Source organism: Capricornis sumatraensis, chromosome 21, assembly GCF_032405125.1.
Source record: "Capricornis sumatraensis isolate serow.1 chromosome 21, serow.2, whole genome shotgun sequence".
In the NCBI taxonomy this organism is placed as follows: domain Eukaryota; kingdom Metazoa; phylum Chordata; class Mammalia; order Artiodactyla; family Bovidae; genus Capricornis; species Capricornis sumatraensis.
This window is the reverse complement of record NC_091089.1, coordinates 53,162,912-53,189,202: the sequence shown is the minus strand read 5'-3', so window position 1 is coordinate 53,189,202 and position 26,291 is coordinate 53,162,912. Positions and strand designations below refer to the sequence as shown.

Genomic DNA, 26,291 nt, shown 5'->3' with positions numbered 1-26,291 from the left:
TTGGGATTTCTTTTACTCCAAGAAAATGTACCAGAAGATAATTTATTTATTGTTCAAGGCAAAAGTCTGAGTTTTCTATTAAAATCTATCTACAATATACTGGTTTATCAAGTGATGACAAGTCTTATATTTGGAGAACTTTTCAAGCACCATTTGTACCAGAATAGAGATATTACATTATTTGACAATCCTAGAAATTAAATTATACAAGATACTACATTTTTAAAGCCTAAATGTTTTAAATACTACCTCATATCTGGTAAGTTCATCATTACTGTCTGGCACAAAGTATATATTCAACACTGTAGCCCTCTGTCCATCGACTTCTAATTGTACAAATAATCTAGAGACTTCTAGTCAAGATGGACACAAAGGTACAAAACACATTAAAAGGCTAAAAAAAACTATTAAAAATAAGTATCTTCCAAACCAATCATAAAATTCACATGGAAATCCAAGGGGCTGGCAATAGCCAAAAGAATCCTGAAAAATAACAAAGCTGGAGGGCTAACACTCACTCACCAATTTCAAAACTCCCTACAAAGCTACAGCAATCAAGACAGTGTAGTGCTGTCCCAAGGACAGATATATAGATCAATGAAATAAACTGATGACCCAGAAATAAATCTTTACCATTTAAGGTCAACTGAATTTTCAACAAGAGTGTCAAGATAATTCAGTAAGGGGAAAAAAAAAAAACAGTCTTTTAAATAAATGGTCACTCAAACAACTGGTTCTCATGACGAAAAACAAGAGTGGCACACACAAAAATGCACTCAGAATGGATCACAGACCCCAATGCAAGACCTAAAACTATAAAATGCTCAGAAGAAAACACAGGTGTAAATCTTCATAACCTTGGGTGAGACAACAGTTTCTTAGACATGTCACAAAAAACATAAGCAACCAAATAGACTACAAGAAAATTTAAAACTTTTGTGCTGCAAATCATTATGAAAAGAGTGAAAGATGAGACAAAGAATGGAAAAAAAAATCTGCAAATCAAGTATCTGATACAAGACTGATACCCAGAATATACAAAGAACTCTCACAACAATAATAAAAAGACTAAAAAACCCAATTAAAAAATGGGAAAAGATGGGAACAGACCTTCTCCAAAGAAGATACACAAATGGCCAAAAAAGAAGTGCAAATGTTATTAGCAGCTTGAGAAATGCAAATCAAAACCACAATGAGGTAGATACCACTTCGCATCCAATAGGATGGCTAAAATAAAAAAGACAGATAATAACAAGTGTTGATGAGTATATAGAGAAACTGCAGCCCTCCATGTACATTGCTGGTGGAAAGGTAAAACGGCACCGTCATTTACAAAATGAGTCTGGCAGTCCCTCAAGTAGACAGACATAAGAGTTATCTTTTGATTCAGGAATTCCACCCCTAGGTATACATTCAGGAAGATAGAAACATACCTAAAACATACCTAAAAACTTGTACATGAATATTCACAGCTGCATCATTCATAATATTAGCCAAAAAAAAGTATAGCAACAACCCGTGGATCCATTAACTGATTATGGATAAACATAATCCCCAGTGGACAGCAGGGTCTAAAGACAGAAGGTACTTAAGATACCAGCACCAAACAGAAGGTGTACAGGACAGGAAGTGACATGGAAAGAGAAAATAGGCAGGCTCTATGAGGGCTGCACTGGTTACCTGACCAAGAATCAAGTGCTAGTAAAACAGTCTGACAGTTAATTCAGAAATGTATCTAGGAACAAAAATTCTTGTCCAGGGCACAGGTAAACATCAGAGAAATCTATGCAACAGGATTTAGGCCCTGAGCATACCTGGGGATTTTAACTCAATTTTCTCAAGGAACAAAATTCTTCTACCTTGTAAATATAAGAATTGGTTCTGAGATGTGTATCTCAGTGCGTGCCAGACTAAGGCAGAACTGCCCTATAGGGAGAAACAATGACAAGGCGGAAAAAACAAAACCTCTTGAGACAAACTTGCCAACAAATACTAAATAGATTATAAAGTATATGAGGAAATCCAGCACCACTCAAAAATAATAACAAAGCACAAATAACTAAAATTCCTTGTGGAAAAATTAGAAAATGCGAATAAAGATAATTCTACTTGTGTGCTAAGCAATTTCCTAAGAACTAAGTAATGAGAGTTAAATCCACTAACTACAACTGCTTTTAAACTAACCTGAAAGACACTTAGGACTTTAAAAAAATGTGAAAAATCTAAGTTAGAAATATAGGACTTCCCTAGTGGTCCAGGGGTTAAGAATCCACCATGTAATGCTGGGAACACTGGTTGGATCCCTGGTCCAGGAAGATCCCACATGCCAAGGGACAACAAAGCCTGTGTGCCACAGCTACTGAATCTGTGCTCAGAGCCCAGGAGCCGGACCTACTGAGGCCCACCCGGCTAGGGCCTGCGCCCCGCAAAGAGAGAAGCCGCCACAATGAGAAGCCTGCACACTGCACCTGGAGAGCAGCCCCGCTCCCCACAGTGAGAGAAAGCAGCGTGCAGCAACAAAGACCCAGCACAGTCAAATAAATGCAGAAAGTTTTCTTTATTGAAAAGAAAAGTAAATGTTTTTGTTTTCTTTAAAGAAATATATTTAGGCTATCTAATTACAACTATCTTTCTCTTTCAAAAAGAGTGTATGTTATAAATTAAAACTGAAATGGGTTGAACATGGATTAATGAAAAATACCTCAGGTTTAATTTGCAAAATGATATAGCAAATAAAACTCATTCAAAGAACAAAATAACCTTTATAAAACATAGTTTTGAAGAATTTTTCATTTCTCAGTTAAGTCAAAAAGCTTCTACTTTTAGAATTTTCTTCCATAAAATCCTGAAGATTGGCTAAGACAAACTTTCAGAGGCTGATTTTTACATATTTTAAACATCAAAGGAACACAAATTTGGAGGTTTCACTCAGTATTTCCAAGAACTTGTGTATTTCTCTAAAACATTTAACAAATTTGCTAATACAAACATAATTTCTTTAATACATAAGACATTTTTACATTTCTCCCACATCCATCTCAATTCCTTAAATAACAAATAGAGCTTTCCATATCTAAAATGTTTGGGTAAAATTACAACTAACCTTTATATATGCACTTGGGTAGATCTTATGAACAGCATCTCCAGGTGCACGCCCAGCTTCTCTGTCTAAGTAGTAGCTCTGTACAAAGACTGCGTGGTCACTAAGGCACCTGACCCAAACATCACCTTCACCTTTACATTCCAACTGCACACCTTTGCCTATGTGTAACCTTAGGAAGAAAAAGTGAGTCACATTTCATTTTGATAGGTATTTAAAAATAAATTTTAGTTCAGACTATACAGCACACCCAATACTGAAAATTTTAAAATAAAGGACATTATATTTTGGTTATAAACCGTAGCCAAAAGATAGATAGCCACTGTTAACATTTTTCTGTTTCTTTTTTTTAGTATCCTAGTCACATGTAATAATGATGAGCATTCACATGCTTATTATGTGTCAGAAATATTTAATATAAATTCTCATTTAACCTTCATATTCAATTAAAATTAATTTTACAATTCAGTTAATCATATGAACCAAATTTTAAATGCTCAATAGCTATGTGTGGCCAGTAGTTACTATACTGGACAACACAGGTAAACCACTTCCTTCATCACAGAAAATTCTACTAGACAGACTGGCTTGGAGAGTATATAATTTGCCAAAGGCACACAAATAGTGATAGAGTCAAGACTGTCTGTTTATACACAAACATATTTCCTTAAAGAGTTGACATCACACAATATGTAAAATTGTGTAAGTTTTCCTGTAATATTTCATAAGTATTTACATTTGATTATATAAATTTTTTATATTTTAATGACTGTATAAAAACAAAGGTTATTAAAATTTACTTAAGCATTTTTCTTTTTTTATCAGTCTTTCATTATAAATAACACTTGCAGAAACATGTCTTTATTTTATGTTATTTCCTTTCGGTAAATTTGTAGAAATACTATACAATCAGAGGAAACAAAAACTAGTTTTCAAACTGGGTTCCATAGGGTCCAGTTACTATTCAAAACATAGAAACCTCATGAACTTTTAAAAAGAGACTGCGTTTTATCAAATAACAAACATCTACACTTAAAATGAAATGCTTACAAGTTCTAAATGTTTAAGATCATCTTTATTCCTTTATATTCAAAAACATAACCTACACTGAAAAATATAGCTTCAAATAGAAGTTCAGTTTTTAAAATGAACTAACTATACTGCAATACCTTGCTCTCTCAATGGCTTCTGTTCTGTGGACATTGGAGAGTTGACCCAAGCAAAAGCGATCTCCTCCAGAAGGGTCTACATATCCGTCGACAGTAACAATAGGACAGCTTGAAGGAACCTTAAATGTCTCTCCTACTTGAACATCCATCTCAAAGTAAGCAATGGAACACCAATACTCAGGAGCTACAGGAGACAAATGGGAGACGACAGTCACTCGTGTGAGAAAGGTACAAGGCTCTCACTTTCACTCCATATGACAAAGCTTTTCTTAAAGGCTAAGGGAAAGGGGAGAGCATCCAGAAGAACTGACAATGCATTACAAAGTAAGCACGGCAGGTCTTCTATTTTTCAGCTTATTACCTAGCATTCTTAAAGTTAAAAAAAATACCATTTTTAAAATCCAGAATTGTGTTCTTACTTCAAAGTACCCAATCAACAGGGAATTTAAAGAATGGAAACAATTAGAATCATAAAATCTTTACCATGATGTTTCATCTGACTCCACATAATATTTTCTATGTAGTCTGAACTTTAAAAAAAAAAAAACAACACACAGATCCTAATACATATTTCAGAGAAGAGTTCTTCAGTAAATCAATCTATGGTATATGTTTATAGATCCAATGGCAGCCCACTCCAGTATTCTTGCCTAGAGAATCCCAGGGATGGGGGAGCCTGGTGGGCTGTCATCTATGGGGTCGCACAGAGTCAGACACGACTGAAGCAACTTAGCAGCAGCAGCAGCAAATGAGAGAAAGGACATAACCAAGTTAGACATTCAAGGCTAGAGAGTCAAAGTTAATTACACTCCAACTACATAGCTTCTGAGGGCAGGAATTTTCAACTGTCTCTGGGATGAAAGGCCATTTGTTCCATCTGTATTTTTGGTGAAGTCCATTCATAACTACTACAATTTTACCTTTGAGAATGTGTGTGGTGTATTCATTTAACAACAATAAGTGATTTTAAATAATTTTAAATGACTGGGGGGAAAGAAAGCCACTATCTGGTTTGGTATGTAAATATAGCTAACCAACTATTTCTAATTTTTGTTAGAATACAATTATTACATAGAGCCCACATACATGGAAATTATTTGATTTTCCTTTTTGAAATAACAAGTATTTATGGGGTACATGGGAATTGCTGTAGGTACTACATACACAGCAGTGAACAAGGCAGCTACTGGTAGCTACTGTCCTATTTTCATGGAGGTGCAGCAGACAAATAAGTGAATAAATTAGCAAGATAACTCAGGTAATGACAAACACTATGAAGAAAATTAAAAAGGGTATGGGACAGAAGAGTGGGCAGGTCCTTCAAACTAGACAGTAGGGGTACACCCTATCTGAAGAAGTCAGACCTGAAAGACCATGTATCTATGCGGAGATTGCAAATGTAAATCTCAAGATGAAAGCAAATGCAAAAGTCTAGAGAGTAGAAAGGAGTCTTGACACAAGGCAGGAAAAGACCGGTGCCACTAACGAGAGGATTAAAGTTTTCTATGATAAACCAATTATTTACCTGCATATTACTGTGCCATTTATGAACTTTGGCTGAACTAGAATTTGAAGCAATAAAACTTTCAACAATATGAAAAGATAGTCAGAATGACAAAAAACAAAAGCATTTTTAAACCTACCAAAAGATCTTAAAATGAAATGTGATAAACACTTAAAATGTATTAAAAACAAAGTTCTTATCAAGTCTATAAGTATCTGATTGCTTTTCAAAATGCTGTCAAGGAATAAAGTACTACCCAATGAAGTATTAATAAAAAAAGACCATATGAAAACTGGGTGATTCAAGATCTGAGTAATGCAAATGTTCTGCCAAACAGAAGAGCCGACTAGTCACAAGCACTCCTTCAAACAGTCTTTATTATAACAACAGGAAAACTAGCAATATATTAAAGTGTTTTCTTAAAAAGCTAGTTTTGAAATATTTATAAAGTGAAACTTTATAAATATTTATATAGTAAATATTTACTTTATAAGTAAAACTATTTATTAAAGGCATTATATTATGCTATAGACAAAGAAGCTTCATCAAACATTAACAGGTAGATACACTGGTTGAAGCTAAAACTAAAGAGGTAGTCTGCTGCTGCTGCTGCTGCTAAGTCGCTTCAGTCCTGTCTGACTCTGTGCGACCCCATAGACGGCAGCCCACCAGGCTCCCCCGTCCCTGGGATTCTCCAGGCAAGAACACTGGAGTGGGTTGTCATTTCCTTTTCCAATGCATGAAAGTGAAAAGTGAAAGTGAAGTCGCTCAGTCATGTCTGACCCTCAGCGACCCCGTGGACTGCAGCCTACCAGGCTCCTCCGTCCACGGGATTTTCCAGGCAACAGTACTGGAGTGGGGTGCCATTGTCTTCTCCGAAAGAGGTAGTCTAAGACAACATAAAAATTACCCAATGTTTTGGCAGCAAAAACACTTAACACTTTAACAGCACTTAAAAAAGATCTTTAAATAATCAGCTCGAAGAGTAAATTTTGTTACAAATAATATCCTGAAGTCATGAATGTTTTCAATGATACTTAAAAAAATGAGATCCAAGAACACGCATTTCCTAGTTCATACTAAAGAACACTATACACTATTTCAAGTAAAGTGCCATAGCAAGCAGTATTTTTCCCATGAGAGCCAGCTGAGGGGGAAAAAGAGAGTTGTATTATCTTCATGTTTAAATAAGAAAAATATACTTTCATCATCATAAATTACAACATCTGCAACTACACTTAAACCTTACTTTATTATTTCCAAGTCACCAAAGGGATTTTTGTTTGCTTAATATTTCACACCATACATTTCCCAGTGGCTCAGCGGTAAAGAACCTTCCTGCCAATGCAGGAGACGTGGGTTTGATCCCTAGGTTGGGAAGATCCCCTGGAGAAGGGCATGGCAACCCACTCCAGTATTCTTGCCTGTAGAATCCCAGGAGCCTGGTGGGCTATGGTCCACGGGGTCGCAAAGAGATGGACAAAACTGAAGCAACTGAGCTCAATACGACAATGACACCATACAATAAAGCTTCATTTTGGCAGTTGTGAGGATCAAATGAAACTGACATCAGTTGTACCACAGACCAAGGATAAAAACAACCATCTAATTAACAGGATTATTAAGGCCCAGGAAAGCAAGAGGAAAGGGGTTACCTGTGAGGAGGGAGGGTGCTAGAGGCAACCTAAAAGGCAATCCAGAGAATCTGGTGGTGTGGGGATATAAACTACCACGGGAAAACATCTTCTGGTCCACTCTAAACCTACTATACAACCAGAGGGAACATTCTTATTTTTAAAACAGGAGAAGGTAATAGGAAACACGCATTAAGCCTTTCTAGATCTCTCTGTGCTCTTTTGCTCCAAGAACCAAATGCCATACAGGTGACGAGCCTGCAGCCTCTCAAAGCTAACAACAATAGCAAGACAGAATTTACTCAGCTCCAAGAGAGCATTCTTAATGTCCCAACTCACCTGAAAGGGAGAGAGACTGTTAGTGTATGCTGACGTAGCTATTTTTAGTTTCTTGTTCCTTAAATTAGTGAGGTTGAACTGGTCTCATGAAGTCTATGGGCTGCTCATCACTGACCAGGGGAAAGGTTTGGAAAGACTGACTTAACAACATGAATTTCTTTAACACTATATTAAAGACTCAGCTAAGTATTTTTTTGTAATGGGGAAATGTATTACAAAGCACCGCTTTATCAAAAAAATGTTGTTCAATTATAATAGAAATTATAAGTCTCCAAGGCATTATCTTTAATTTCTTAAAACAAAAGTTATTCAAGAGAAAGTTAATCATTTGGTTAAAGAACCTAAGTGGCTCATTATGAATTTTACTTTTTGTTGTTTAGATCTGAATGAGATGTCCTGTGAGAATCTTTTATGAACACATAAAATCACTCTCTTAAACGGTAGTTCCAGAGTACTAGAGTACAACCTGAATCTGAACTGTGAATTCTGTATCCATGTATCAATGACCAAAACCACCTCAAGATACTGAGGAAAACTCTTCACTTTAATCTGCAATCAATATTTAATGAGTATTATCTCAGTTTCATAAAAAAGGAAAAGAGCATAAGTCAAAAGAAATTAGAAATGAAAGATCAGCTTTTTCCAAAAATATTCTTCAACTTAGCCATCAAAGTCAAAGCACATAACTCACCAAGCAGATGTCCTGTTTGAAACCCTTTACACCAAGGTAAAGACCAATACTAATTGGTCATTTCCCATTCTACTCATAAAACAGAAGCTTTAATGCCAGTGCAGGGTACTACAGATGTGTATCCTAGTAACTAATGGATGCTATTCCCTAATCACCAGCAGATGTTAAGTCTCAACATCAGCTCTACAATGAGAAAAATGAAGGAAATCCATCAAGAACCCAAAGCAATTGATGAATCCAAAATTGAACCCAAATAACTAGCTCCATGCCACCGTTCCCGGCCCCATATCACTCCTCCAAGGCTGGTTCTGTTCAGAGACCTCATTACCCTTCCTTCCTAGACTGCCTATCACCAAGCCCTAGGAACACGGAGACCCTCCAAGCTGCCGGGGCCACGCTTGATTCTCAGTGATGCTGCCTGAAACCAGCAAAATTCTCATTCTTAAGCCTCTATATTTTCCTGGCTTCTCACAATATATTTATTAACACAAAGTAAGATTCTGATACAATGATTCCATTTATGTAATTTCAAAAAGCGGTAAAACCAAACTACTAAACTGGATTGTCTAGGGATGCATTCATCGTAAATGAAATACAAATCCATAAAAAGCAAGACAACAGTTACCTCCAAAGGAGGGGAGAAAAAGCCTTTGACTGAGGCAACAGGTAGGGTAGGGAGATTTCTGGTAGTGCTGCAATGTTTTAATTTTCAGTCTGGGTGCTGGTTACACAGGTGCTGGCTTCCACATTATTCATTAGACTATATCTATACTGGTTTTACGTACTTCTCTGTTTACTACATTTCTTAATTATAAATGTTTATAGAAAGGCAAGACCCCTTGACTCACAAAACAAACATTTAAAATCACAAAAATGTGCAAATAAGATCGGAAATCCACTAAAAAGGATAATTCAGTAAATATATATGGTTAAAAATGTATATATGTAACTACTAAATCATTGCTGTTGTTCAGTCACCAAGTCGTGTCTGACTGTTCGTGACCCCATGGACTACAGCACGCCAAGCTCCCCTGTCCTCCACCATCTCCTGGAGTTTGCTCAACTAGTAAATACATGTTTAAAAAATACTTCTGTCCCGCCAGCAATGTTTTTCTCCTTATCAAAACAAACATTTGCCTCTAAAATCAGCAAAAGTTAATGAAAGTATCACATCTACTACTGGTGAGCTACAAATGGTTCTCATACTCTGATGTGATCACTAAAGCAACTTGGCCTTTTGACATAGAAATTCTTTAAATCTCCTAAACTGAAATATGAGACTAATTAAAGAATAAAGAGCCTACCCTTAATGCTTTAACAGCTAGAAGTCAGAACCAACAAAAAAATAGATAACTGAACACTATTTAAGAAAATAATGTAGATCTATTTGAGGAACTATGAGTTACCCTTTAATTTGATCTTATGGTCACTATAATATTTTTTTAAATCTTCACTGAAAATAAATATGGAAATATTTATGTATCAAATGATTATATAGGATTTCTACCCTAATAACAGGTAAGGGTATGAAAAGTAGGTGAGAGTATGAAAGAAACAAGACTGGCCAGAAGTTAATAACAGCTAAAACTGAGGAATGAGAATTTTCTATACTGGTATTTTGTATATGTTGAAATTCTTCATAATTAAACAAAACTTTTCTAACTGGGGAAAAACTAAGGTGATGAATTGAAATTATGTATCTGCATCTTTCTAAGCAAAGAAAAACAGATACAATAGGAGGGAGGAAGAAAAACAAATCAAAATCCTATGTTTCTGTTAAGAAGCCTTCATATTTTATTTCCAAACTTTATTTTATTATGTTCAAAGTTGAAATCTATTGAGCTATTTAATCTACTATTTTGAACATAATTTAATGCAAATAGTTTCTAAATTCCAGTTAACCAGAGATTCCTGAACCTACCTAAGACAGATACAGTGAATTATTTTTCTGTTCCTCATCTACTTAAGATTCTCCCTGGCTTTTTAAGCTACAGTGTTACAGCTGTTCTATTTTGAAACTTGGTTTCTTCCACTGCACATTTATGTATCAAATGTCTGTCTTAAAACCAGAATTTTGGTACTTTATATTTTAGCCAAAAACACGAATCTTGTCATTTCTTTCAGACAGTTTAAAAAAATCAAACATGGACCGTTTATGTGTGATTATATCCATTATTAATTAACTAATGCCATAACGAATATCGTACTTATCTAAAAAGTTATTCTGCAGTTATATTAAAATGTGTGCACATATGTCTCATTGTCATAAAGAAAAACTAACTGTAGGTAATTCATTTTGAAATACACTTACCAGGATGATTAGAAATAGGAGGCTGGAATGCAAGCTCATTGTGAACTGGTGGCCCTAAAGAAAAGACAGTAAAAAAAAAAATCCAATTTTTATTTATTAAAAGTTTTCCAGTGCCAAAAATTTTAATAAACCTTTAAATATAACTATTATACCTTAGGAATTGTTTAGATCAAGTTTATACAATGTCTAAGAACTTAAAAACTTGGTTTATTTTAAAATTGTAGTATGCAAATACTCTTGAATCACTTTTTTCTTGAATTGCTTTTGTAGACATTTAATAGCCAACATTTTAATACCATATGCCAACTATTAATTTATAACTATACATGCAAATAGCTTAAATATATGCAAACTTCAATGCAAATTAAGTAAATTATTCATGTAACATGTAACATATAATACAGTATATTTCATACTGTAAGATATAATTATAATCCAAACTGTTAGATCCATTTTAAAATAAGTGTTTATGATTTATTAAATTAAGAATATTTACAAACTGGCAATAACTGAGAGATCATTATGTGTTAAGACATTGTGTTAAATGAATCACATGAATTAATACATTTACTTCTTACAGCGTCCCTTGAGACGTACACTACTATTAATTCCCTTAAGGCTTAGGGAGGTTAAATAACTAGCCAATGGTCACACAGGTAGTTAAGCATCCACACTCAGCACCCTTAACAACTATGCTGCCACGCAGCCAGTAAAAGTTACACTCTCATAAGGCAAGGAAACATAGTAACATAACTATAAAAAAGCAAGTACAGTAACATATTCACAGTCTGATAGCCTCCTCCCCTCAAATTAACACATATACCAACTATATGACTGGAAAGAAAAATGTGACAAAATATTAGGAGTAGATATCTCTGGGTAGTATAATTCTGGGTAATTTTTATTTTCTTATTTACTCCTCTGTGTTATTTTCCAAGTTTCCTTTGGTACTACTACTCTTATAATGGAGGAAAAGGGTTTAATATATATGAAAGATTTATACTCTTGATTTTATTAAGCCAAATGAACAATGTTCCTATTCTGCCTGAAACTACAAGCTACGGTTGGTTATCAGTAGGGTACCCCAATCAAGCCTGCACAGAATAATGACAGATTCAACATCTGTATGTCTACGGTATGCTGAACTCTACAGTGGGAGAAACCTTGAGATCGTGACTCTCAAGGAGTTTCAGTCCACTTAGGATGGATATACAGATACACATGAGATCTAAGAACATATACAAAACAAACAAATGAATGGCAATCAATGTGGTGTTAATGAAACATCGGCAAGGAAGAAATAAAAGTGTTTTGTAAATATCAATCCTCGAAAACAAAGGTATGATAACATAACTATGAAAAACTAAAAAGCACTAATCATGTAATGAAACTTAACTGTAAGATGAACAAAAGATGTAAAAACATTTTTTAAAAAAAACAGAAAGAAAACAAACTTCAAAAAAGAAAAGGCCCTTACAACAAAAACAAGAGCTTACAGTAATGTCCGGGATGGGGCGGCATAGGCGGGTGGTGCTGAAGATGGCCGTTTTGGTGGTGAGGCAAATTAGGTGTGTATGGTGCAGTCCTACTTCCAGTCCAGGTGGTAGTGCTGTCTAAAAATTAAGGCCCACATGGATTAATTTGCTTTTATAAAGTCTGCCTATTTTTTCTCAACTACTTAAAAGATTTTAAAAAGCATGTACATACTATGATGATAAGTAGCTGGCTGACCAGTAAATCCATTCTGCTGCTGTCCTGGCTGAGGCCCTGAAGCTATCTGCAACAATCCTTCACTATGGCTGCCTGCCAGTATACTGGCGGGCTGACCTAGAGGAACAAGAAGACATTAATATGGTACATTTGTAGATGCAATCCTATGGCTTTATACAGTAAATGAAGGATTTTATACCTGAAAGTCACAACTATAAAGATGAGCAAAGAGTGAAGTCACCCATGGCCTACCAAATAAAAAACCCTGCAGTCATCTATAAAGGCAAACCTTAACTTGAAGAAGTTCAAAATTATTCTAATATCTAGCTAATTTTATTGGCCCATTCTTCATAAATATTCTCTAAATGCCAGCAAAACCCCAGTACAGGTCTAGCCTATTTTAATAACTTCTTCAGAAGTACATTAGCTCACCCACAGCCACTCCATCTAGCTTTTGCATCTTTCTGTTAGGATTCCAAAAGTCCAGGCTCAAGGAAATGTTGAAAATTGGAAAGCTCATTATTATCAGCAATGGTACTAGCAATAGCAGGATGCTAAAGTTCAATAAAAAAGCAGAGCAGACAAGTATTTTAAATGGAATGTAATGGTAAGGTGAGAAAGTTAAGAGGAAAAAAGGTAAGCTCCACTGTCCGGTTAACGCAGCATCTGCGAGTTTTAATAAATAAAACAAACCAAAAAAAAAAAAAAATCAGTCTATTGTGAAATTTTCTCATGTACTTTTAAATATCAAGAATTGCCTCTAGGAACACTATCATATTCCTGGATTTACAAGAAATTAGTTGCCCTCTCTGTATGTAATAAAACAGGAGAACTATTCTATTTAAAACCATTCTATGAAATTGCTTACATTTTTAACGCTGTATCTTTTGTGTGAAAAAGGCTAAATTTTTTCAAGCAAGTATTAAGTCAACTGTGCATCTCACTTGGAAACCACTAAAATTCCATAATTATTGTTACTGGCATTACCTTAATCTTTTCTCATCCATATAGGAGTATAATCAGATAGAAGGGAGTAAATGACACCATTGCCCAAATATGCAACGAACAGCTCAAAGTATCAAGAAAAAAGAAAACTTTTCTTCCTGCTACAAATCAGATTTCTGTAAGGCTAAGATTATATAATTAAAAGCTAAAGAGACTATTTCAATACTCCCTAAACTATTTATTTTTAAAGATGATATTTTCAGCAACCTCCCTTCTTACTCATCCCCCTCAAATTTTTACAGGTTATCTTTGAAGGTTAATTGCATATTTGCACTTGTTTTTAACAACCGTACATGTTATATACTCTTAGCTATCTTACAAAAATTGTCACTATGCAGGAGAATTTGAACTATTTTAATTTAGAAAGAATCCCTGTAGATATTCAGGTTCCAACTGAACATAACGCCCACTACAGTTATCTATACTGAATACTTTCATTACACAATTCCAAGAACATAAAATGAAATTAAACAAATCATGAAGTCTTTTAATTCCTCTATTTTAGTCATTTCCTTTTTCTAATTTTATCAATATATCTTTTAAGATCTAAGGAAACATTCTGCAACAAATTCTAAAACTGACAGTTAATTATTACTCATTGTGAAAATACATCCGAAAAACACCAAGACAAAATTACCCATATTTCATTCATACCACTTTTTCTGATCTTGACTAGGACTTGGTCCCAGGAATATTAATGGTTAAAATAAAGTTGCATGAGCAATCATCAACAAAGGCATGCCAATTCAATCCTCAGATAGTATCAATAGAGGTAAGTGGCATTAATCTATGCTCAAGTGGCTATAATGTACCTTCTTTTATTTTCCTTCCCTACCCACTCATTTATCAACTATATTCCCAAACTGGTTAATACAGAGATAACAGAAGCACCAAGTGATTAAAGGTTCAGGCTCTAAAGTATGTGTTTAACCTATACGGTCCAACCTATTTGGAATATGCTGTCTGTATGAAGACTGTCATCTTGTGTAGGAAATACAAAGGATATTATTTGAAAAGGTAAAATAAAGCGGGGGAAATTTGGTGTACTTTATCTGAAATTCAACTGTAGAAATAAATCCTCCATTTGTTCCAAAGATCAAATTTCTATGTTGAACTTGATCTGATATTAAAATAAATAGAATATGCTTCCTTTGATATCAATATACAAAGTATCAGTCCAGATGCATCAATAATTTATTGCTGTTGTGGGCTGAGATACAATCTCCTTAGCACCGACGTACAAATAACACAGTAATACAAATGCCAAGACCCTGTTCTGTGATTAATTAAAAATAAAAAAGGAACGATGCAGGGTGGGGATGCATTGGGAGACCGGGACTGACATACATGCACTGCAAGGCATAAAGCTGCTAACTAGTGAGAACCTACTGTGCAGCACAGGGACCTCTACTCGGTGCTCTATGGTGACTTCAATGGGAAGCAAATCCAAGAAAAAAGACAGACACATGTGTGGCTGACTCACTCTGCTATACAGCAGGAACTGGCACAGCACCGTAAAGCAACTATACCCTCTTTTTAAAAAAAAAAAAGGCCACTCCACTGTCCAACATAAGGTCATTATTGCCTTGACCAGGCCCCAAGAAAAGCTGAACCTAAGAACCCTCTGCTTCCATGACACAGCAGAGAAGGCAGTACCTCTAAACTGGAAAGAATCTTTTCTTTTTTTTTAATTTTTATTTTTACTTTATTTTACTTTACAATACTGTATTGGTTTTGCCATACATTGACATGAATCCACCACGGGTGTACATACGATCCCAAGAATCTTTTTAAAATATACTTCTTGTTAGGAAAAAAAAAAGATACATATAATTTAGCTTTATTTCAAAACTGACTAGAACACTTAACATCTATCTTGAGGGTCATATGTTACAAATAAATTTGTCAAGGTCCTTTTTTCTAATAAGCTTATACAACTGGAGACTGAGATGACGATTATAAAGTAATCTGCCAGATAAAGCAAAATAAAAACACTGATTAGAGGAAAGTTTGCAATTCCATTAATATAGATGTCTATAAATATCTTGGTTCAAAACTATTTGTTCTCTACTTAAACATTTCTCTAAAATTTATGTGAAAGCTCAATAGACTTCTTCTGCATGTAATAAAGTACAAATTAGACCACTAATTTAAAGCATTACTTAAATTCCAAGGGACTATACATCAACATAAGATGGTTTATGTTCTGTTACATTAAGATACATTTAAACTTTTTAAAATTACAAATTTTTTTTTTTTTCCAGGACAACTCAAAAACCTATCTGATGCTTGTTAACCCATGAAAGATAACCACAGCACTTTTAATATTCACTTACTCGGACGTCCCCTCCAAGTGACTACCTATAAATATTCAATTGTTAGGAAAATTCATTTTGCTGACTATATCTGACTCTACAACTCACTTGTGGAAGCCACAGGAATGTTGGGAAAATTGGTGGTGCTGGTAGCATTAGACTCAGATGGAGCTAAGAGAGCTGGGGTGCTGTATGTCTCCGTCGATGCACGATTACTTGGTGGATGCTGGATGGTTTGAATTGAATGCCCTTCAGTGGATAATGATGGCTGTCCCTCAAAGTCATGAACATATTCATCCTTCACCAACATACTTGGTGGAGCTACACAGAAAAACAAACATATTTTAAAATCTTATAAGCTTTTATTTCCAGGAAAAAAAATCTTGTAAGTAACATAAGAACACCTAAAGTCAACTAGAGTGTAACTCAGAATTTTCTCATACTACTTTAAAAGCATTCTACTTTATCAGCGAAAGCTATTTATTTAGAGATAGTGGCATCAGATCAATCTGATTAACTCCTTGAAATCTGAAGGCGACTAAATTACAACCACCTCCAGCTGTGGTCCTGAAAAGGTATTTCTGAGCTTCCCAATTAATAATCTAAAGGTAATAATCACCTTAAATATATAACATAGGCAAAAATCAAGTGGCAAGAGAAAGTGTTTACCTCACTAAGAAGACCAAATTGGAGATCGACTAATTAGTTTTTTTCCTCTTTTTGCCAATTTCACAGTGTAAAAATATGAGCGGCTATCTAATGCCAGGATCTAGCATTATTAAGTAATGTATTCTTTGAAAGTGAAGCATACTAAATGTCCCCTAAAAAATCAGAATGAGCAGAAAAATCTCAAATGGTAAGTCAAACTGAAATTTCCTTCTAGAAACCCAATCCAAATAATGATGCTTGATAAATACGTAGTGTGAAAAAACTCAATAAACAACATCTTTCTCCTGCATGGTTACACCTTAATGTAACCCTGTAAACTGACCCTACTTGATACAACAACTTTTTCTTGAACAAACCAGGAATAGTTAGTCGGCTTTACTGTGAGGGAAAAAAAGAAAATTGAAATCGCGTTTACAGTATCAGTGGCCCTGCCCAGAATGGTCCCACTTCCTTTTAGGTAATAGTTTTGGGGTTTGCTTTTTATCTTTAGCAAGCAATCCTTTACTGCACCTGAACTAACACTACCCTAGAATTTTACTATCTACTGAACTCTTAACACTAGGTTCTGTTCTTAGAGCAGTCAACAGTCCACAAAAAGCCATTCTCTTTTTCATTAAGAATCAGCATGTAATGCTCCTTATCTTTCTCTATGTCAATCTTTGAAAAAATCTATTACACATAAATATTAATTCATTACATGGCTATTTTTATTAAATTAGAACATTTCAAAGAGGTAAGAATAATCTATTGTTCATATGTCGACATATAATCTCTTAAAAGGACTTTGTCATGTATCATAATGAAGACACTGATATTTTTAAGACCCATAAATTCCACTCCAAAGGGTTTCTCTTTAGAAAATTATATGGAAACAAAAAGACAACCAAAAGGAGCTTAACATATCATTGTATGTCAGTTTAAGGAAAAAAAAACAGTGGCTCTGACCATTCATCACTAATGTTGGCCAAATTATAAAAATGCAAAGGAAAACCCATGTGGATATGACTGTATTTATTCAATTTTTTTAAAGTTACACTTGTCAACAAAGTCCTATAGTTTTCTCCATAAGATTCTAATATCTCTATTTAATTTTTGGAAACTTTAGGGCTTTTGTTGTTTACAGTGATTGGAATCTTTTTATAAAGATATTGGTATTGCTAGTACCTAAGGAGAAAGTTACTAATTTGAAGATACAGCTGGTTAACTTGATATTCATTGCTTCTGCTTTCCAACTGACATTTTGGCTCACTGTGTAATCATAACATTTGAACATAACACTTGAATTAACGGGAATTCTCTGATGGTCCACTGGTTGGGACTAGGTGCTCTCACTGCCATAGCCCAGGTTCAATTCCTGGTTGAGGAACTAAGAGCCTGCAAGCCACACAGCGCAGCCAAAAAAAAAAAGATCTGTAAAATAATTGAACTCTGCTTTTAAAAAGTTATCTCATAACTTTTTCTTGCCTAACACATTGACTAAACCTTCCCAAGTGTAAGTTCGGGACTTCTACCAGTCTACGTGTCTCTTTAATCAAGTAATTTAAAACAAGTTTCTTAGGTAAAACTGGGTATCAACAAGGAGAGATGTCTGTAATACATTTTTTCCAAGAGCAAAAAAGTTGGTTAAAAAACACTGCTGTACACTATAATCATACTCACATTTCAAACAATCATATACTCTAAGGGAAAAAGCAAGGTCCAGAACAGCACACAATATGCTGTCTGTGTAGGAAAGGAGGGAAATAATACATGTATTTTTGCGCAAAGAAACCCTGGAAGGAAACACCAGAAACTAATAAAAGTGATTACCTGAGGTAGGGGGGAATGGGGACAGGGGTGGGAGCACTTCTTTTCACTGTATACCTTTTTATAGTATTTTGATTTTATGGACCATGTATTGCCTATTCAAAAAAATAAAATTGAAAAAACATATAGTATATATTTTTAAAGTCCAGGAAACAGACATCAAACTACTAAGTACTTCTCTTTATGGACTAGCAGTCAACAAATTAATTCATTGAAAAAAATATTTATTGAGCACCTATGTTCCAGGTACTGTTCTAATACTTGGGATACATCAATAAACAAAAGAAAGCTTACTGCCTTAGCAGGGCTTACAGTCTTTTATGATACTTAGGTATTTAAACGTTTAAATGGTGAGCCGCTTCCAGCTGCCTTAATCTTGGGCAAGTCCCCTGACCTCTCCAGGAACCAGTTTCTTTGCATCTGATAAAATGTGGATAATGCCACCGACCATGTAGGAGTATTATGAAAATGATGACACAATATTTGTAGATCATCTTGACACAGAATAAGTACCTAGCAAGTGTTAGCTATTATGATTTAACCATATTTTTAGAGCAGTCATACACATATGTAAATTGTAAAATGCTCTATGAGGAGTAGAGAACTCACAGTGGACAGAAGAGCTGAAGACACTGAGCTCGTCCTAGGTCTCTGCTCTTTAACACTACTAGCAAGCAGGGCACAGCCTGTCTGATGGTACTGCCACTGTCTTATTTACCTTTTCTTTCCTCCCTTAGAGTATGTGCTTCCTCGAGTGGAAAAAAAAATACCTTATTTATTCTATCGTCCCTGGAACCTAACACAGTACCAGGCAATACATGCTCATTAAATATTTGTTAAAATCAATACACAAGTGGATGTGGTCATGGAAAGTTTCATAAAAGAGATGAGACAGGCTGGAAATAATTACCACCAAGATTCCAACTCAAAAGTGAAGGAATTATCCCATTTGCTTAACTTTTAGCTACCTGGCCTTTTATACTTTGTCCAAATCTGAAAGGACCTTGTGAGAAACACCTGTCGTTTTTCTGAGGAAAGAAGCCACTGAGGCCAGCCTTTTTTTCATAGACAGCCACCACTAGGGGGATCCATAAGGCTGAATACAGGGCTAGAGCAACTGAAAAGGGGCTATCAACCCACACAAGTCCATCAATGACAAGCACTCATAACAGCAATAAGGAAGCAGTGTAATGAGTCTTCAGAATTAGATCGCATCACAACCGCTCCCTAGGGGGATTCTAATACAGTTATCACCACTAACACCCACTGAGTTAAAAGCTTTCATTCTCCAAAAATGCAGATGGAGAATAGTGAATATCAGAAGGGTGTTTACTTTCAAAAAGAGGTGACATGATATCAATGTCTGGGTGATGAATAAGCTGGGCTTTACCCAATTAATCTTAAAGCTACCCTTTCAGACCACAACAGCTTCCATTATTAACCCACTGTTCTCAGAAACCAACTAACCCTCAACAAATACCAAAAGACACTAGTCTTCCTTTATTATTATTGACATGGAAGAGAAGTGGAGAATAAAAACAAGTAGCCTTTCATGCTCTTCCCAAATTTCAAGGTCAGATGATACTTCTGACACATTTCTAGGATTCTGTAGCAAAAGTGCTGCTGGACCACTAATTCCCCTTCAGAACAACGGCACACCTTTCTAAGGTGATAGTATTGGTTTAGTTGCTCAGTGGTGTCTGACTATTTGCAACCCCAGACTGTAGCCCACCAGGCTCCTCTGTCCATGGCATTTTCTAGACAAGAACACTGGAGTGGTTTGCCATTTCCTCCTCCAGAGGATCTTCCTGACCCAGGGTTCAAACCCAGGTCTCACATTCCAGGCAGATTCTTTACCATCTGAGCCATCAGGGAAGCCTTCTAAGGTGACAGTGGCTTTTTATCAGTTTCTGTTCAAAGTAACTAGTTCTTACAGAAATTTTAGCTCATTAACATGTTCCAAGAAACAGAGCTGAAGTTTTAACAGATCTCTGTTCTCAAATACTACATGAAAAATAAAAAACACACTCCTGTTTGTTTCATTTTCCTATCTCAAAACTTTCTCCTTTTAAAAATAGGCCTAGAACATCTGTGATTACCATATACTTTATTTTTTTTTCTTTTTAATTTTTTTATTTAATTTTAAAATCTTTAATTCTTACATGTGTTCCCAAACATGAACCCCCCTCCCACCTCCCTCCCCATAACATCTCTGTGGGTCATCCCCATGCACCAGCCCCAAGCATGCTGTATCCTGCGTCAGACATAGACTGGCGATTCAATTCTTACATGATAGTATACATGATAGAATGCCATTCTCCCAAATCATCCCACCCTCTCCCTCTCCCTCTGAGTCCAAAAGTCCATTATACACCACTGTGTCTTTTTTCCTGTCTTGCATACAGGGTCGTCATTGCTATCTTTCTAAATTCCATATATATGTGTTAGTATACTGTATTGGTGTTTTTCTTTCTGGCTTACTTCACTCTGTATAATCGGCTCCAGTTTCATCCATCTCATCAGAACTGATTCAAATGAATTCTTTTTAACGGCTGAGTAATACTCCATTGTGTACATGTACCAAAGCTTTCTTATCCATTCATCTGCTGATGGACACCTAGGTTGTTTCCATGTCCTGGCTATTATAAACAGTGCTGTGATGAACACTGGGGTACATGCGTCTCTTTCAATTCTGGTTTCCTCGGTGTGTATGCCCAGCAGTGGGATTGCTGGGTCATAAGGTAGTTCTATTTGCAATTTTTTAAGGAATCTCCACACTGTTCTCCATAGTGGCTGTACTAGTTTGCATTCCCACCAACAGTGTAGGAGGGTTCCCTTTTCTCCACACCCTCTCCAGCATTTATTGCTTGCAGATTTTTGGATCGCAGCCATTCTAACTGGTGTGAAGTGGTACCTCATTGTGGTCTTGATTTGCATTTCTCTGATAATGAGTGATGTTGAGCATCTTTTCATGTGTTTGTTAGCCATCCGTATGTCTTCTTTGGAGAGCTGTCTATTTAGTTCTTTGGCCCATTTTTTGATTGGGTCGTTTATTTTTCTGGAATTGAGCTGCATAAGTTGCTTGTATATTTTTGAGATTAGTTGTTTGTCAGTTGCTTCATTTGCTATTATTTTCTCCCATTCAGAAGGCTGTCTTTTCACCTTGCATATATTTTCCTTTGTTGTGCAGAAGCTTTTAATTTTAATTAGATCCCATTTGTTTATTTTTGCTTTTATTTCCAGAATTCTGGGAGGTGGATCATAGAGGATCCTGCTGTGATTTATGTCTGAGAGTGTTTTGCCTATGTTCTCCTCTAGGAGTTTTATAGTTTCTGGTCTTACATTTAGATCTTTAATCCATTTTGAGTTTATTTTTGTGTGCGGTGTTAGAAAGTGATCTAGTTTCATTCTTTTACAAGTGGTTGACCAGTTTTCCCAGCACCACTTGTTAAAGAGATTGTCTTTACTCCATTGTATATTCTTGCCTCCTTTGTCAAAGATAAGGTGTCCATATGTGTGTGGATTTATCTCTGGGCTTTCTATTTTGTTCCATTGATCTATATGTCTGTCTTTGTGCCAGTACCATACTGTTTTGATGACTGTGGCTTTGTAGTAGAGCCTGAAGTCAGGCAAGTTGATTCCTCCAGTTCCATTCTTCTTTCTCAAGATTGCTTTGGCAATTCGAGGTTTTTTGTATTTCCATACAAATCTTGAAATTATTTGTTCTAGTTCTGTGAAAAATATGGCTGGTAGCTTGATAGGGATTGCATTGAATTTGTAAATTGCTTTGGGTAGTATACTCATTTTCACTATATTGATTCTTCTGACCCATGAACATGGTATATTTCTCCATCTATTAGTGTCCTCTTTGATTTCTTTCATCAGTGTTTTATAGTTTTCTATATATAGGTCTTTAGTTTCTTTGGGTAGATATATTCCTAAGTACTTTATTCTTTTCATTGCAATGGTGAATGGAATTGTTTCCTTAATTTCTTTTTCTACTTTCTCATTATTAGTGTATAGGAATGCAAGGGATTTCTGTGTGTTGATTTTATATCCTGCAACTTTACTATATTCATTGATGAGCTCTAGTAATTTTCTGGTGGAGTCTTTAGGGTTTTCCATGTAGAGGATCATGTCATCTGCAAACAGTGAGAGTTTTACTTCTTCTTTTCCAATTTGGATTCATTTTATTTCTTTCTCTGCTCTGATTGCTGTGGCCAAAAACAAATATGGAACGCTTCACGAATTTGCGTGTCATCCTTGCGCAGGGGCCATGCTAATCTTCTCTGTATCGTTCCAATTTTAGTATATGTGCTGCCGAAGCGAGCACTACCATATACTTTAAAGTAGCCTTGTTTTATTTACTCAAAATATAACAAGACTGAAAAAAATTAATATAGTATACAGTTTTAAGTCATTCACAAAATTATCAATCATAAAAATAAGTTCGGCTGAAATAAAGAAAATTGAGAATTTGGGTGTTTTTAAACTATGTTACACATGATTCTAAATTATCAAACAGGTTATTTATAACTACTGAAACTGGTTCTGTGAGATTTACTTCTAAAATAGCCAGTTTTTACCAATTCAAAAGTTACTCTTTCTGTGTATGTTTTATGTTCCCCATCACATTTTTTATTCTACTTGCAATCATAAATAGCAGTTCAAATTCAAAGAGTCAATAGCCTACTAAATCCAGTTTTAAATGCTGATGCATGCCTCCCACCCCTGCAAAATGTACATTTTCAAAGCAGTAAGTACTCTTCTTGTAAATGTTACCAGCACCCACCCATACAGACTAGTTCTAAGTCAATAAAAAATAAAGGGCATGGGATAAAAGAAGAGAGAAAGTTAAAAGAAAGGGATTACCTACCATTACTCTGCAGTGTTAATCCTGAGAGATCTTAAATTTTTAAAGGGGAAAAAAAATAAAATATTAATCATTATAATGAAAATAATTTCCACCATATTTAAAATTACAGAATATAAATTTAAGCCAGAGATTCAAAATCTCCATGAACCATTTCAATTCAAGAATAGTAGTATAAATGCTATCTAACAATGCAAAAGTGCTTTCCATCTTGTTTTTCAATAACAGTGTTCTACACAGGAAAAATACCAAGTATGTACACTTAGTTTTAGTAGTCAAAATATAAGCTTTCTCAGAATTCAAATTTAAATACACGTATTTCATTAAAAATGTCTGATTTTTAAAATTAGTTGAAATCCTGGGCTATCTCCAAATTTACAACTTAACTTAGAAAAATTAAAACACTATTGATATCTTTTCCCTTTATGCTTCTAAGCATAAAAGTAAAGTCTACTTACCAATTCCAGGTGATACAACTCGTTCATAGTGATATGGATTCACACAGACACTATCACATTTTAAGTCAAATGCATACTGACAATATTTAACATGTTTTAGTTCATTTTTGTGAAGGTCAGGCCACCTCCAGAGACGGGCATAGATCACATGAGGAAATCCCTTCCGACCAGCCACCTAAGAAAAGTAAATAACCATTTAATGAGCATCAATTACGCATCACACATTATACAAGGCACTTGATACATTCTCATTTAATCCTTGCAATCCTACGAAGTCAGTATTAAAATTCCTATTTCTTAAAAGAGAAAACTAAAGCTCAAGATAACTTAATTGGACAAGGTCACAAAGTAGTAAACTTAAGTATGATTTCAAGGCTTAGGCTCAGGTTTTAAAAATACACAAAAAAAGTATGCGTTTAATGAAGAAACAATACCTAAAATCTAGAAATAAAAAATTTTAAACCTAACATTATGTTTTCTATATGTTTCTTTAAAAATATCAAACACACGAGATTATGTAATTCTACATGAAAAATCTGATCCCTGAAAACAAAAGGTAAAGACTTGTAAATTTAAGTTAACTCCGTAAGTTTTAGAAATATTGTTGAATTCTTCTGGATTGTTTTTCACATAAAAGTACCAGACATACAATACCAAATTTCTAAATTATAAAAAAAAAAAGGAAAGAAAGCAAGCTGAGTTGTACATATAATACCAAAAAAGAAAAAAAGGCTACAAGGATGAATACCAAAGGGCTAAAGGTGTAGGTTTTCTTCTGATTTTTATTTTTCAAATTTTCTATACTGAACATTTTTTTTAGTCAAAACATTTTTAAAAACTTTTAAGCTGTACCTCTATTGAAAGAAGATACATCCTTCCATTTATTTCCATATACTGTATCAGTACAGGATCCTGTATTGATAATATCTGTACTATAGGATGTACTACAGTATCTAAAGAGATGGAGCAAGCATGAAATTTCCATAGTAACTTAAGAGGAAACAAGGATTTGTAAAAACCTGCCATTACAAAGTACAGAAGAAACCCTGGAACAAGACTAACCTGAAGCCTTCCGTCCAATGTTCTCTGTATGGTAACACACTTGCTAGGGTGAGCTCCATTTGTAGTTATAGCTGTTATTAAAGAATCCAATTCATCTTTTTTCTCCTTCAGCTTTTTAACCAAACTTTCAATTGCTCTTTTGGCAAATGTTTCACTCTCTCCACCTTGTCTATGGCACATCAAACTATGTACAATGCTCAGACAGGCATCATTACTTGTTGGTGTATTCGTAATAGACATATTGTCCATTTGTTAAAGTTATTTCTTTTAAATCAAATATGTCTCCAACTTCCGGAGCAATTTTGATCTTTTGGAAGCAGCGAAAAACAACAGTTAACGTTGCAAGAAAAACTGTTAGACATGTAGTATTCAGGATAATCTAAAAAAAACAGAAAGAGAGACAGATATCAGAACACATTTCATAAAGCAGATTCAATTACTTAGGAAAAGATGGAATTGCTTCAGTTAAGTCAAAGACTCAATGCACATAATTAAATGTGGTGCTTAGAGTTTTAAATGATTTAATTAAAATGTTGCCGTTTTTGACATTCCCAAAATATTAAAGTTAGACCTTATTATTATAGAGGCATGTTCAATCAAGTCTTGTTGACTGTACTAGTCACCCTAAAGTAAAATCTTAACAGAACCTTTAAAATGGATTACTTCTGAAGAGCAGCACTTTAAAATATTCTTGATTAACAAGTAACTAAAGCTAAAAGTCAACCACTAATACACATGAAAAATTCACCATCACCTGGCACCAAATGCTGTTTATCCATCAGCAATAGCCATCTTTGTTATAAGAGATCACCGACAACAATAAAAAGATGAATAATTTTTAAATGGGCAAAGGATTCTAATACTCATTTCGCCAAAGAAGAATGGCCAATAAGGACATGAAAGATACTCAAAATCATTAATCATTACTGAACTGCAAATCAAAACTACAAAGAGATACCACTTAACATTCACCAGGTGGATAAATCTAAAGTACAGACAAAAAGCATTCGTGAGAAAATGGAACCCTCATACACTGCACGTGGGATTGCAAAATGGTACAGCCACCTTGGAAAAGGACTCTGACAATTCCTCAAAATGTTAAACACAAAGTTACCATATAATCCAGCGATCATACCCTCAGCAATTCCATCCAAAATTACCAAAAACCTATGCCCACACAAAAATATGTACATAAATGTTCACAGCAGTATCATTCCTAATAGCCAAAACAACTCAAATTCCCATCAACTGATGAATGTATCAATATATACAATGTAATATTATCTAGTCATAAATAAGAATGAAGTACTGGTACATGCTTCAACATGGATGAACCTGGAAAACACGCTAAGTGAAAGTCACAGAAGGCCACTTGCTATATAGCCCCGTTTATATGAAACATCCAGAACAGGCAAAGCACCAAAAAAAAAAAAAGTGGATTAGTGGTTGCCAAAGGTTTAGGTTGGGGAGGGTGAGGAATGATTGCTAATAGGTATGGAGTTTCCTTTGCATCAGTTGCTAAGCCCTGTCTCTTTTCAACTCCATGAACAATATAAAGTGCCAGGCTCCTCTGTCCATGGAATTCTCCAGTAAGAATACTGGAGTGAGTAACCATGTCCTTCTCCAGGAGATCTTTCCAGCCCAG

At 35.1% G+C, this 26,291-nt stretch overlaps 1 protein-coding gene and 1 non-coding gene across 2 annotated transcripts in view; both read right to left on the bottom strand.

Annotated features, from left to right (window-relative positions):
* SMAD4 (SMAD family member 4) overlaps positions 1–24,895 on the bottom strand; it is a 33,331-nt gene extending 8,436 nt beyond the window's left edge. The window contains exons 1-9 of the mRNA XM_068993562.1: positions 24,647–24,895; positions 23,585–23,759; positions 23,130–23,159; positions 15,887–16,099; positions 12,456–12,575; positions 12,245–12,361; positions 10,749–10,802; positions 4,270–4,453; positions 3,104–3,272 (exon numbers count right to left, since the gene is read on the bottom strand). Of these exons, the coding sequence (XP_068849663.1) occupies positions 3,104–3,272; positions 4,270–4,453; positions 10,749–10,802; positions 12,245–12,361; positions 12,456–12,575; positions 15,887–16,099; positions 23,130–23,159; positions 23,585–23,759; positions 24,647–24,895 (1,311 nt within the window). The remainder of the gene's footprint in view (positions 1–3,103; positions 3,273–4,269; positions 4,454–10,748; positions 10,803–12,244; positions 12,362–12,455; positions 12,576–15,886; positions 16,100–23,129; positions 23,160–23,584; positions 23,760–24,646) is intronic.
* LOC138097761 (U6 spliceosomal RNA) lies at positions 22,480–22,586 on the bottom strand. The gene has a single exon (XR_011146504.1). It is a non-coding gene; the product is annotated as a U6 spliceosomal RNA (small nuclear RNA).
* Positions 24,896–26,291: the final 1,396 nt, after the last annotated feature.